This window comes from Hemiscyllium ocellatum, chromosome 16 (assembly GCF_020745735.1).
Source record: "Hemiscyllium ocellatum isolate sHemOce1 chromosome 16, sHemOce1.pat.X.cur, whole genome shotgun sequence".
In the NCBI taxonomy this organism is placed as follows: domain Eukaryota; kingdom Metazoa; phylum Chordata; class Chondrichthyes; order Orectolobiformes; family Hemiscylliidae; genus Hemiscyllium; species Hemiscyllium ocellatum.
Window position 1 is genome coordinate 43,096,782 of NC_083416.1, and position 15,333 is coordinate 43,112,114.

The following is a 15,333-nucleotide window of genomic DNA, read 5'->3' on the forward strand; positions in this document are numbered from 1 at the left end:
TTTGCATTTATTAATATATTTGTATCGTTAAAGCTTTGATTTTGTCTTTACTAATGAACAATATTAATGACAGCATGCTTATGTGCATTTGCTTTATTTTCTAATTTAAAAGTTTAATTACTATTACATCATTCTGCACCAGTCAGAAGAATAGATAAACAGGGGCATCTTGTACTCAACCTACATTGATAGTGCTATCCTGTGAACTGGACAATGAAGGATGAGCCATGCAATTTTAATTTTACAAAATTCAAATTTGTTACAGACGTGTTGTTTTTAAACTAATTTCTGGAATGGTTAATGCTTAAAAGCATAACAAGTCACAGTGAATAGTGTCACAAAATGATAGTGGTGTGTGTTTGTATGCGTGAATTCCCTTGCAGAAAAGTGTGATTTACATTGTCCAAGTAAGCCACCAAATAAAAAGGGTCAAAGAATAAATGAAGGTTGTCTGAGGGCGTATCTTCTTTGTGGCAAGATACACAATGGTGAGCACTAGAAATGCATTGTGCATTCATTTGACTGGGAAGGTATAGAATGTGATTTTGAGAAAATTTCCTAATAAGAGAATTGACACGACAATTGATAGATGCCTAAAATTGGAAGCAAAATAGAATTTGTATGAATTGTTATACTGAAGCAATTTGAATTGTAACATGTTTCATTAATTAGCGATGTGTTTGGAACTGAAGTACGAAGAAGAAACCTGAGTAAAGTACATGTGGAATCACGATGAATTATATTTCCCAGAAAGGTTTGAGAATGGTCTCAACATTGTATTTGTCACTTTTTTTTAAAATGGAAGTATATGCCTTCTTATGACTAAGGTGCCTGTTTCATTTTTCCAGTTTTTCTATCTGCACCTGTTCCAATAATGCAATTTCCCACACGAGCACATTTAATGATGTCTTCATTTCACCTCAAACGTACCTTTCCCAGATTACTCTCCACAATGATTATTATGATCCTTGACCATGTAGGTTTATTTTCTCCTTCCTAACATTTCCTCTCTCTCCCAAAGCCATGATGGGCTTTTACTTGTTTTCAGTTTTCAACCCCATCAAGCTCTCTGTGTAATGGATTGATCTTTCTCTGCCATTTCTGCCACCTCCTGTGCGATGACATCACCAAAAAAAATCTTCCCCTTTCCATTCCTTCCTGCATTTCCAATGGACCATGCCCTGTGCAGCATCCAGTCCACTCCTTAGCCAGACTTCCATTTCCCATGGTTACTGTTTCCATGTCAATGTAAAAGATATAACACCTGCCCTCTTACCTACACCCTGCTCACAGACCCAGGTCTTAAGAGTTCCAGGTGAAACATGATTTAATTGTTTATTTTATTTCTTTCAATTTAATGCATTATACTCACTGCTCATAATGTGGCCTCCTCTACACTAGAGAAACCTTACAGAGATTGGATGACTTACTTCCGCCCTTGGGCCGGCACGGTGGCTCAGTGGTTAGCACTGCTGCCTCACAACCCCAAGGATGGAGTTTGCACATTCTCTCCGTGTCTATGTGAATTTCCTCCGGGTGCTCTGGTTTCCTCTATCAATCCAAAGATGTGCAGGTTAGGTGGATTGACCATGTTAAGTAGCTCATAGTGTCCAGGGATGTGCTGACTAGGTGAGTTAGGAAAATGCAGTATTTCAGGGATTGGGTGGGTCTGCGTCGGACACTCTTTGGAGGGTTGAAATGGGCTGAATGACCTACTTCCACAGTCTAGGGACTCTGTGGTTTCTTGTGAAGCATCTCCATTCAGTTTGTAAGGAGAATCCAAACCTGTTATTTAATTCTGCACCATTATTTCACTGTGACATTTTTATCCTTATCCTCCTGCGGCATTCCAGGGAAGCTTAGAGCAAATTCACAGAACAGTGTCATTCTTCAAATAGAACTCATACAGCCTCCTGGAATCAACACTGAAGTTAATCATTTTAGATCATGGCCTCTCCCCTCCATTTTTCTTCTTTCTTTGATGTTTTTGATTTACTTTTTCTTTTCTCTCTCTGCCATGGAGACCTCCTGTAGGAGCATCTTTGGTTTTATTACTTGTCCTATTACCAGTGCCTTTGACATTGTGCTTTCTGTTTTTTTTTAATGCTTCCCACCTTTCTCTCTATCATAGGCTTCTATTCTAATGGAGATCTTCCTATGAGAGGCCTTTGTGAGAACATACCGTGATTGGTTTGGGAATGTGGGGTCGAGGGGACCCCAGGAGGGCCATCCAGTAGGCTAAGGAACCTATCAAGGAGGTGTGAGGGAAACCTGTTGGGCTGGCAGCTCAGTACAGACCTGTCTTGCCAGTGATTAAATGCAGTGTTCATGAGGTGAAGCTTTTAGGTTGGCCACTTAAAGGCCTCAAATGAATCACTGTTGCACAGGCTGGCTAATACTCCTGCTAGGCAGGTATAGTGTAGTGTTATGGATGGTTAGACAGCAGACAAGCTCCCTACTGGACTTAATGAGATTCCCTCACCATTCTTCAAATCTTTTGGTGGGGAAATCATAAAATCCAACCTACTAATCCTGTTTCTGTCTCCACAGATGCTCTTTCACCTCAGTATTTCTTGTTTTTTTTCTGCTTCTTTTAACATAATGTTGATCATGTAACATAAATTAATCTGTTATTTTCAAAACAATTATTTTGTGTAATGCACTGTGTTAAAAGTAATCCTCTGCTTCCCGTAGTATTATTTACATTTAGGTTTCTAGAGCCACAGACTGTTCCTTCAGAATAAAAAAGTCTTTTTCTCTCTCTATCTCCTGTAGGATAAAGTTTCATCTTCATCAACTGTAAGAAATAAAATAAAGTACATTTCAAAAACTGGAAGACAACATAACTTCTGTAGCATCTGGACATGAGCCAAGCAAAAAACACCCCTTGTACCTCAGGGATTGGTGTAGAGAATAAGCTCAACATTTTGGCACAAGAAACAGCTGTTCAAAATGGAAGTAAAAGTCACCCAACATCCACAAAAAGTCAAGTTCCAAATAATCATGAACAGATTTTTCTAAAGATGGATGCATTAAACTCAGAATGCACACAACATGTAACAGCTAAGCAGTCAAATTCTGACGAAAACCCATTTATAGGAGAGCAGAAATCAAATAATGCAGCCGAACATCAATTGATGATAACTGAACAAGAAAATGCGGCACAGCGTGTGAAAAGAATGCCTGGGCAGTTGAGTAAAGATCATTCCACAGGCACACCAACAATCACAGGCACAAAGAATGCTGCTAATCTCACACCTGAGGTTGCAGCAAAAGCAGAAGCAAGCATGAAATGTCCTGATGACAAAATTGCCGAGCAAGTGACTGGTTTATTGGCAAATGGAATCAACTGCGACTTAAAAGTTGGGGAAGATACCAATAAAAGCTCAGAAAACATCATACCCATGCAGCTGGCTGAGAAAAAAGACCTCACTAGTTTTTTGGAGCACAGCACAGCATGTGGCAAGGATACGCAGATGAAACACTCTGCAGAAGAGATGCAGAAAAGGTAATTTGCTGCAGGAGATGCATCAAAGTTCTGCGGTTTCTTTAATTAACAAGGCAAATACTGCAGATTATGACAACTTGCAGTTATGCCAGTTTTGATGTCCATTGAATGATTTGAGGATAATGAGGACCAATAAAAAATCTGCTTTTGGATACAGCATCGTGCACATTCAAGCCATATATCAATTAAATAACCAAAAGCACTGCGCAAGCTGGAATCTTTCAGATTTTGAGATCGCAATGTTCTTTCTTTTAATAATTTGTTTATTGCCTTTGAGAATTGATGGAAATCAATAACAATTTTGCATTATATCACTTTGATATTGTTGCTGTAAATATTGGCAAATATCAAATTCATGATTACTAGTTAACCCACGCTCCTTTTCACCCTATAGCTTTGTGGTATAAGTGGGAATGCTTCTGTTCTTACTTTTCAAGTCTATTATGTCTGTCTTCTGCCTCCCTCTTGTAAGTTGATAGACTATATGAGGTGCTGGTTACTGATTCTCAGTTTCTACTGAGGGGGGAGAGGAGGAGGTAGAGATGCAGAGGGTGGGGTGGGAGTGGACATACGGAAATAGTCCATAATGTCCTTGAGTTGCTTCTGTCTTTGATTTCTATTCAAGCCAGCATGCCAAAGCTAATCCAATTCCACTAACTCTTGTTCCTCTTCATTTGTGCTATGTACTTCACAAATGCTTACTACTACAATTTGCTAATGCGATTTATGCCCATTTCTACCATCACCATTACCAACTCTGTGTCCCATTACTGGAGTGGATATATATATCCAACTACTATAGGAAGAATGCTACTGAGGAACTGAGCTGGTTGGTTGGCATCAGCCTTTGGACACTACTATTTCTTCTTTGCTAAAGTTCAAAGAATAAGTTGCTGTTTGAATGTTTCAATGGCAAGTTACTGCTTTATCTTAATATTCGTCTGCATAGGGAAATGATTATGTTAATAAGGAAGAGAAAAGGAAAAGCAAAGGGTAATGCTAATCTCTAACCTCATCATTCTTTCCACTTCTCTATGTAGCGTCTTAGCCCACAATTTTCAGCACCCTTTTATCTTGAGTTAAGGAATGAAACATGTGAAATTATATATATATATATATATATATATATACACACACACACAGTTTATACCTTCAAACTGTAAGCAAAGGACAGACATTTAAAGCTGGAATCTAAGAAAAATATTTTCACAAAATGCCAAAACACCAGCCAGCTTACTTAAAAATGTGAACATGCAATTTGCATGTGTGTGCACTGTAGCTGATGTTTGGTGCATCCATGCACCCAAAGGGGTTGTGAGTGATATTGGCCAAATGCTGGCAAATGGGCCTAGATTAATTTAGCATATCTGGTTGGCACGGACAATTTGGACTGAAGGAGCTGTACAACTCTGTGATTATATGATTATAATGACACCATTGTAGATTGCCTTAGTCAAATAAGGGGTTATTTGTGTACGATAAATCTTCTATTATTTCAATAAATATGCCAAGCAAAAATAGCTTTCCTGGTTCTGTTGCAGCTCTGCTTTTGCAACCAGTTCAACCTAAGGTGTGTTACTTTTTATAGGCATTAACCCACACCCTAAATGCATGATAGCATAACTTGGAAACTTAATAATAGCATCCTACAGTGATATATTTCAAATGAATACATCGAAATGGACTCAGTCCTTCCAAACGAAGAATAAGTGAACCCATAGTGCATGAAGATAAATATGGAATGTTAGTCTGTTTAGTAAGTGAATATTCTGGGAAATTATTTTTTGCCTTCATACAGGTGATTCGGCAACTGTGTTTGTGTAATACACAATGCAAAATAAAGCATATTTTCTGCATTAGACCTTATCTTATTTGAAGTTCATGTCTTTTCACTGTCAGCATTTTAATTCTTTTTTAACCCTGAATGTTTTCCTATATCAAATCAATTTGTTCCTGCATCTTTTCTGTATTTAAAAGAACTATTTTTCTGTATCTTTCTTTTCAATCTTGGTCTTCAGAAAAGTCAATGATCATGTAACTTTCCAATACAATGGATGTAGGTTGTTCTTTAGTTGCTTGTTCAAGTTAACAAATTGTTTCTTATTTTGTTTATGGGGCCATCTATCTTAAATTTAACAGTAGAATCCTATTACATTGGCACTTTATTTAAAAGATTACTGGGAATAAGGATATGTTTTCTGACAAAATTAGAATTTTGTGATGAACTTATTTTAAGATTGTTTGTAAAAGAAAGTGGTTAAACATCCTGACATTTGACTGAAACTAATGCAATCTTTTTGAAATATGTGAAGCGTAAGCATGCTTACTCATATGTTTCTGGACTTATTATGTTTCTTCCTTTCCTTCTCCTAATTCCAGGCATCTATGAGGGGAGAGAGGGACTCTCGATTGCATTACATGCTAAAAGTTAAGCTTTTTCACCAAAGGATTTTTTAAATTCTTAAATAAGACATTATCAACTCAATTTATTCACAGAATGGCCCAACTTAGTTTGATCCACAATGGTCCCAAAATAGATTTTGGAGTAATTTTCTGACCTTGTGTTCCAAATTTGGAGTTGACCCTCAGCCAACCTGCTGCTGAAACGTCATTCATTCCTTTATTATTTTCAGACCTTACAATTACAACATATTTTGATCTTCCATATTTTACTGACTCAACCTGAGGTCATCCAAACTTTTGCTTGTGACCTGATCATATCAAATTCCATTCAGCTAGCATCCCTTGCTTACAGACCTATCATAGTTCCTAGTGAAGTAGCATTTTGATTTTAAAATTCCTTCCTTTCCAATCCTATCAAAGTTCTCACATTTTCTATCATTCTAAACTTTGTAAATAATAATTGTAAGCTGTAGCCTAAACTGTAGCATAAAAAAGAATATTCTTCACTGTCCATTAAAAACATTGGATATGACCACAAATAAAAAGACAATGGTGAGAGTTTAGTATTTGACTCCTGAGCATGCTACATATTCTCTAGATATTGGACACAGAAATGTACTTTCTGGGTCACGGGAGTGTAAATCTGTCTGCTGTTGTAATTTGCGATGTTGATCACAAAACAAAGCAAAGTTTAAAAGTCTAAAAAGATATCACCTTTTATCCATTAGCTGTTCTTTGCTTTCCTTTTTAGGGAAGTTTTCTCTGAAGAGATCTGACTTTCTCCATAGCTTCTGCAGAAGCTCCCCTCTTTGCGAGATTTTGGAATGACAGTGTTCTTTCTCTGGTTTGGTTTGACTGTTAAATTTGTTGCTAGGTCCCTTTTAAATGTGATTATAATCCTTTCAGAGCTGCTAGAAGTGAACATTCTATTCTCTAACATAAAGGTGCTCCCAACGCATTGTATGCAGCATACTGGGAATTCAGATGTTCTCATTCAACAAGCTGGGTTCACTTTATAGTTGCAGGTGCACTCAACACACCACAAGCCTTGGTACACACTGAACTATCTTCTGATGTAACTCTCAATTCATAAGATTACATCTTTGAAGAGAAGTGTTTTTTTCTAAGTGGCATTACATTGGAAAGAATATACTTGAGACTATACCATTCATCCTTTAGTACTTCTACTGTTACTTGTTCTTAGTAACTGAAATAAAACTGTCATTTTAATAACATCCAGTATTAACTTCACCATAGTTAAAAAGTGTTGAATCTAAGTATCTTGCCTTTTCATATTCTTTAATCTGGCATCAGAGATAATAATGGAACAGTCAAGTTGATGAAATCAATATTTTTTCAGATATATTTGTTGATTTTGATTCTTTTTAATTTTGGTTTGGGATATTCATAACTAACATTTACAAAATGTTCCTTGTTTACAATGATGTATTTTTGTTTTTACAATAAAACAGTAAGTGCATATATTATGCTGTTAATTCCTTAACATAATTTAAAATTTCACTAAATATTATTCTTTGTTGTGATGGTTTGTTAACAGGCTGATAGCTGGAGAGACAATGGCTAATGGTGCAACCGTTGAAAAAGAGCAAGTCCAAGTGAAGGACAGTCGAGATGGATTCAGCTCTACATTTGAAAGAATTGTGGAATCTGACCTTATGAAGGGCACTTCATACAGTAGCCTGGATTCTTTGGATGTGTTGTCACTGACTGATGAAACAGATAGCTGTATCAGTTTTGAAGCCCCACTCACACCTCTAATTCAACAACGTATTAAAGAAACTCCAGAACTACTACAGCAGAAATTGGTACAGGTTGCTGAACAGCGAGAGATCTTGGAGGCTGGAGTTAGCAATGACCAGGAACATCAGTCTAGGATGAATGAGGGAAGTATTGAAAGTCCACTGAGGCACTCACTCACCAGCAGCAGGTCTGAGAATGTCCTCAGTAGGTCCTCCCTGAAGTCAATGCCAAATGGTTTGCACAATGAGAGAGATGAACTAGAAGATGACATCACCAAGATAGTTAATTCCATCAGGTAAATTGACTAAGTAAAAGCATTTTCTATCTATAATAATCTTGGTGTAAATTGCTATGTTAAATATTATCATCTTTTAAATATATATATTTGCAAAATCTTACAATTTAATGATGGAAATTTTCCATTTTGTTGCTCTTAACACATTAGGTGTAATTATCGGGAAATTGTAAACTCTGAATCTATGATTTCCATCTAATAAAAAGTTGAATGGAATATTGTAGGCTAGAGGTCCTAAATGATTCACATAGATCAAAACAGCAATTGTACATTCAGCAGTGGTGGGAAAGGTTTGATTTAAGAGGACGCTTTTGGGAAGCTGTTGAAGGAGAGGAGTTATACAGGAAAGCAGAGGAGTTAAAGAATAACATAGGAAAAAGAATGGGAAGTCTGGCAACTGAGAGGAGGCTTCTGTGGTCTGGCACTGCAGTCGATTGAAGCATATAGATTCAAAGGGTATGGACCATTGCACCAGCCCAGTACCACTGTGGGAACCCGAGCAATATTTGCAATAGTAAAACAACTGAAACACAAGGCTGGTGGGAAGCATGGTGAGAGGATCTTAGTTGTTGTTGGAAGTGTCAAATGGTTTGTCCAGAAGCCTGATTCTTTAGTTGATTTTTGATTTTGATTGAAGATAAACCTCACGCATTGATGTGGCAGGATAAGACATTAAAAAAGGCAATTAACTGGAATTTGATGTTACAGTTTGGATTTTACTGATGGCACAGTAGGCACCATAGGCTTCAGAAGCTTACCTGTTTAAAAGAGGTGGCAGTAAGTCAGAGCTGAATACTGGTTCTCTCAGCCAACCATCAAGAGCCAGAGATAAAAATAGAAATTACTGGAAAAGCTCAGCAGGTCTGACAACATCTGTGGAGAGAATCAGAGTCAACATTTCAGGTCGAGAGACCTTTCCTCAGAATTGACGTTAACTCTGATTTACAGCATCTGCAGTTCTTTCATTTTTTAATCAATAGAGCCAGGACTTGGTAGTATGGAGGTTGGTACTCAGAGGGCATTGTCAAGTGATCACAGAATGGGGAAAAAGGGGTAAGCATTAAGGAAGCCGTGCTTCTGAGTTAACATTTACTCCCAAGAAATAAAGTCAGGAAAAAGTGTGGGGACATGGGGTTTGGAAGGCAGTAGGAATTCTGGATAGAGTGCCTAAGAGAGAATCCTACAGACCTCATTTGCTAAGGGTTCACAGCTGTCATAGTTGTTGGTACAGCACAAAGGGAAGGGGTTGTTGAGGTATATTAGGGGCATGAGGGCTAGCAAGATGGCCAGACAGATGGGAAAAGGTATTGAGAGTCTTGCCATATGTAAGAAAGGCTTTCTCTGAGAGAGTCCTCAAGTCACAACTGGGATATCTCCTGATGTCCATATGGTAGTGTTACCAATAACTGCAGCTCTTCAGAGAGGCAATCACTGTCTTTGAGCTTTTCTACACAATGAGCTGTAATACCTGCGGTTTAGTGGCTATCCATTATCGATAGCCTCAAAGATTACCTTGATTTTCAGGGAGTTGCATGTACAATATTCCCTTATGTGATCCATCTGTGCAACCAGGAGGTGAGCAGTGTCATATTCAACAGAGTCGGTACCTGAGTGCATTGACACACTGATCTACTCATTCAGGAGATGAAGACAATTGGCATTAGGGGTCATCACTGGATTCTCCCGATGTAGTGCAGTCAATTACACACATTACACCAATCAGAAACCATGGGCTTTCATCAACAGAAAGGGTTTCCACTCATTCAATGTTCATTTGTTCTTTGACGACTGAATGTAGATACCTCAGATGGGTACTTGGTTCCCAGAAAGCAGCCAAGCCATCTATATACTTCAGTACAAATGCCACAGCTTTTCTCAAAACCCTGTGCACCTTGGATGGATATGAAGAAACAGGAGTTATCACGAGAAATGTGGCTCATCACTCCTGTGAGGAGCCCATGTATAAATGCAGCGGAAAGATCCAATACCTGCCATTGGTCAACATTCAATTAGGCCATTCAGTTTCTGAAGAAATGATTCTGGTGTCTTGTTTGATCTGATAGAACTCTTCAATATGCTGCAGTGAGAGTCTGGCTTATCACGCTGGTCTGCTGTGCATAACTTGGTGCTACAGAGAGAAGAGAACCTGAATAAGGAAGAAATTGTTGATTGCAATGGCTCTTCAGATAATAAGGATACAGAGGAGGGAGGGAACATAAGATGAGAGACCCCTTGTATCATAGGCACAGTGAAACATGGTATGCCCTCATATATCGACATTCATTGTAACACATCAGCCCTTTCAGAAACTGAAAGAGGTCTGGATTTTAGTGGACTGAGGCAGGTCATTGGTATGATTGTAACATGGGATTCAACTTCTTTCAGCAACTCCTGCTGTCCACCTCCACAAAGCTTGCTCAGTTGAGCTGGTCTTCTCTTTGCATCCATGGGAGAAGGACCTCTTGCATTACCCTTATAATCTGGAGGAGAACCTGCAGGGAGGCATCATTAAATCATGTGGCTACCCGATGCGTTCCTACTCCAGTGGAAGGCAGCAGTCAGATAGAAGACTGTTGTTTAAAGGCATTAGCTCGACACCAATGGACAGATGGAAAACTTGGTTGATGAGAACATCCAGACAGACACTGTTTACAGTTAGCATTGAATGTATTGCTGCCTATCACTTGAGTATTGCATCTGTCTTATTTACAGCCACTGTCTTTCAAATCATTGGCCTCTGTGCCTTGCTTGCCATGAAGGAATATATGGCTGCCTCAGTATGTTTGACCAGCCTTCCAATGTTGCCACAGAGACCTGAGCCTTGTTGCAAAATCTAGCCCACATTGTTAGCAGCATGACCTTTTTACTCATGCTGTATGTTGCCCAAAGGACTGGATGCAGTTACATTACAAGGCCATTGAGTGGCAGTGCTTCAATCCGTTTGCCTTTACAATAAACTAAATTGAAATATTCTTCATAAAACTTCTTTCTGGCTATCACAACTCTGTACTACCACATTACCCATGATGAACAATGTTGCTATCTATTTTCAATTTTTTATGGAGTCTATCTTTAGGATAGAATCCCTACAGTGTGGAAACAGACCATTCGGCCCAACAACTCTCTGAACAGCATCTCACCCAGTCTCAACCCCCTGCCCTACCCCTGCAGCTCCATGGTTAATCCACCTAACCTACACATCCCCGGACACTATGGGCAATTTAGCATGGTCAATCAACCTAGCCTGCTTACCTTTGAATTGTGGGAGGAAACCAGAGCACCCGAAGGAAAACCCACGGAGACACGGGGAGAATGTGCAAACTCAACACAAACAGTCCCTGAGCCACCGTGCTGTCCCAATTTACAGTTTCTGTTTTAACAACCACCCAGAATATTGTTACATTCAAGCACGCTGGTACAAACTTGCCACCCATACTAACTCCCCGTATTGTAACGGAGAAGTTTATATTTTTGGCCCCATCCAAACCATGCCAGGTCTGTCTGTTGGTGGTGAAGTGAGAATGTCACTGAACTCCGTCCAGAAGGCTTGCTCTCTCTAAGTTTCTCTCAGTTTTTCTTAAAAAGTAGCACCAGTTATAAAGCCAATTGGAAAAAAATGTCCGTTGTCTGAGAACTCAAATTTGTTCCTTTTCAAACTCCTACTCTATCCACAACCTTCAATATTTCTTTGTTCTCTCTCTGAAGATTCTGAGGCTTCTCCAGTCCAGAATTTCCCACACAGGATTGTATTACTTAGTCTGAGATCCCATGGGTGTTCCGTTGGTTTGTCTGTACCAAACACCACCAACCTCATCAGCAAGCACAATGTCATAAGGCTAGTGGACCTAAGCCTTACCACCCACTTCACCTTCAACAACAAAAACCTACAGACAAACCAACAGAACACCCATGGGATCTCTGATATCAGGATTCTTAGCAGAGGCAGTAATGCAGAGACTCAAGCAAACAGCTCTGCCAACCATCCAGCCCAAATTTTAGGTCCATCACGTGCATGACACTTTTGTCATCATTAAACAAAACAAATTAGAGGAAATCTTCAAGACCATCAATAATATCCTTACTGGCATAAAATTCACTATACAGGAGGAAAACAATAACAAACTGCCATTCCTAGATCTCACAGTAGAGCGAACAGTCAATAGGGATCTTCAAACTAGCATCTGCAGGAAAATAATACATACTGACCAAATACTGAACTATAGAAGCACTCATCCCAACACCCACAAATGAAGGTGCATCAGAACATTATTTCAATGAGCCACCACACACTGCAGCACAGAGGAACTATGAAGAGCAGAGGAAAATTACCTAACTGGTGTATTCAAAAAGAACAGGTACCCAATGAACACAATCTGCTGATTTCACAGCAACAAACCCAAACAAGCAGACAAAGCATGTCCAGAAACCCTAGCCACTCTCCCCTACATCAAAGACATCTCGGAAATGACTGCCAGACTACTCAGACCTCTTGGCATCATGCTAGCCCACAAACCCACCAACACACTAAAACAGCAGCTAATGGACTTTGAAAGACCCTCTACAGGCAACAAGCAAAACTAATGTCATTTATGAAATACCATGCAAGGACTGTAACAAACAGTACATTGAACAAACAGGCAGAAAACTAGCCACCAGAATACATGAACATCAACTAGCCACAAAAAGACATGAACCACTCCCACTAGTATCCTTACATACAGCTGAGGAAGGACACCATTTCAACTGGGACAACACATCCATTCTGGGACAAGACAAACAGAGACATACATGAGAATTCCTAGAAGCATGGCACTCCAACTGGAACTCTATCAACAAACACATTGACTTGGATCCCATTTACCACCCCCTGAGAAAGAGAACAAGAAATGACGTCACTGCAGGAAATGACATCACCAATCCAAGGAAATCTAAACACATAAGTAGAAAGCAGGCCATACCACCAGTGCTTCATCTGGAGGCTCACTGATGATGTTACCTAGTATGGTGACGAAATTTCAGAAAACGAACCTTCCAGCTCAGCCAGCAAAACCACATCCTGGATTGAAGGTGTTATAAAAATGGAAATTTTATTGAAAATTACGTCCCTTGCACTGAAGTGGAGGACTGGTGTTTAATTAGCTCTCTGTCCGCCACCATCATATACTGTCAATCTGGTGGGATTTCCTGATGTCAGCTGAATCAAATTTTCAAAGTAACATTGTGTCTGTTGGTGGGAACTCACTATATGAAAAATCTAAAACTGTATGTACTTTTTTCTGTCTTATGAGGAAGGCACTGATTATAAAGTTCTGCTTGAAAAGTTCGGATATCTGGAGAAGGTCTCTTTTTCCAGCTGTTTTTGAATGAGCTTCTGCTGGAATTGTGGAAAGGGAGTGTTTGGAAATGTGTAGAATAAACCCAAACTTTTTTTTAATTTAACTGGTACTAATCAGATAGGCAAAGAATGCATTCAGTAAAATTTCATCTGAACTTGCTATACTATATTGGATCGTTGTTTCTGCTTGTATCGAGCCCGTGATAATTGTTACTGTTTGTATCGCTCTCTGGCTTGGTGTTACTATTCGTATGGAGCCCTGGGATCATAGTTCCTGTTTGTATCAAGCCCGGGATTGTTGTTACTGTTTATATCAATCCCCAGATTGATAAACTGACAGAAAATATTGCTGTTATTTTGAAGCTTCAGATGTGCTCATATTACACCAGGCCACACTTTAATTCTATCATTTAAATTCTGGACTAAAAGTAAAAGCAACATAGTCCTACAGGGCCATAGGGCTGCTCTGTCAAAAGAGAGAGATGATGGTTTCACCTGATGGTCACCATACCTCAGGTGAGGGAGAGGTTGAGAAGGAGAGCCCTGCATAGTAACCTGAGTCAGTGAAAGGAATTGAACTTATGCTGCTGGCCATCCAGCCAACTGACCTAACCACTCCCCAAAATCTGGACTATCGTCACATTGGCATTGAACCAGTGGATGTACAACATAAACTCAGCGAAACAACCTGCATGTTCACTTGCTCTCACATGAAATAGGATTTAAGGTGGAAATCTGGATTTCACTCTCTAGCTCTTCAAACATCCTACATGCTTCTTTCAGTACAGGGCAAGCTGACACCTAATAGATGATAACAAACCCACCTGAAGCAGAGCCTCATTATTTCTGTTCTTTTTATTGATTAATTTTGTGGGATGTGGACATCACTAGCTGGCCAGCATTTATTGCCCTTCCCTAGATGCTCTTGAGAAGGTGGTGGTAAGCTACCTTCTTGAACCACTGCTGCGGGTTGACCCACAATACCATTGGGAAGGGAATTCCAGAATTTTGACCAGTATCAGTGAAGGAACAGTGATGGATTTCCAAATCAGGATGATGAATTCCTTGGAAGGAAACTTGAAGGTGGAAGTGTTCCTATGACCTTCATGGATATGACCTTCTAGATGGAAGTGGTCACGGATTTGGAAGGTGTTGTCGGAGGATCTTTGGTGAATTCTTGCAGTGCATCTTGTGGATAGAGCACACTAATGTTACTGAGTATCAGTGGTGGAGGGAGTGGATACTTGAGGGTGTGGTGTCAAGCTTCTTGAGTGTTGTTGTGGCTGCACTCATCCAGGCAAATGGGGAGTATTCGATCACATTCCTGACTTGTGCCTTGTCGATGGTGGACAGGCTCTGGGGAGTCAGGGAGTGAGCTACTACCCACAGTATTCCTAGCCTCTGACCTGCTCTTGTAGCCATTGTGTTTATGTTGTGCATTCAGTTGAGTTCCTGGTCAATGATAACTCCCAGGATGTTTATTGTGGGGATTCAATGTTGGTAACACCGCTGAATGTCAAGGAGCAGGGGTGAGATTGTCTCTTCTTGGTGGTGGTCATAGCATGGCATTTGTGTAGCACAAATGTTACTTGCCATTTGTCAACCCAAGCCTGGATGTTGTCTAGACCTTGTCACATTTGAACATGGATTGCTTCAGTTTTCTGAGGAGTTGTGAATGGTGCTGAACATTGCACAATCATTGGCAAACATCCCCACTTCTGACTCTATGATGGAGGGAGATCATTGATGAAGCAGTTGAAGGTTGTTGGGCCTAGTACACTACTCTGAGGAACACCTGCAGAGCTGTCCTGGAGTTGAGATGACTGACCTCCAGCAACCACAATCATCTTCTTTCATGTCATGCATGACTCCAATCACTGGAGAGTTTGCCTTCCAAAGCCCATTGATTCCAGCTTTGCCAGGCCTCCTTGATGCCACTCTCTATCAAATGCAGCCTTGATGTCAACAGCTGTCACTCTCATCTTACCTCCTGAATCAGCATTTTTGCCAATGTTTGAACCAAGGCTGTAT

General features: G+C 39.8%; 1 protein-coding gene across 1 annotated transcript in view; it reads left to right on the forward strand.

The window, feature by feature from the left end:
- The first annotated feature begins 2,864 nt into the window (after window positions 1–2,864).
- LOC132823070 (PH and SEC7 domain-containing protein 2-like) overlaps window positions 2,865–15,333 on the forward strand; it is a 139,828-nt gene continuing 127,359 nt past the window's right edge. Inside the window, exons 1-2 of the mRNA XM_060836611.1 lie at window positions 2,865–3,508; window positions 7,470–7,967. Of these exons, the coding sequence (XP_060692594.1) occupies window positions 2,865–3,508; window positions 7,470–7,967 (1,142 nt within the window). The remainder of the gene's footprint in view (window positions 3,509–7,469; window positions 7,968–15,333) is intronic.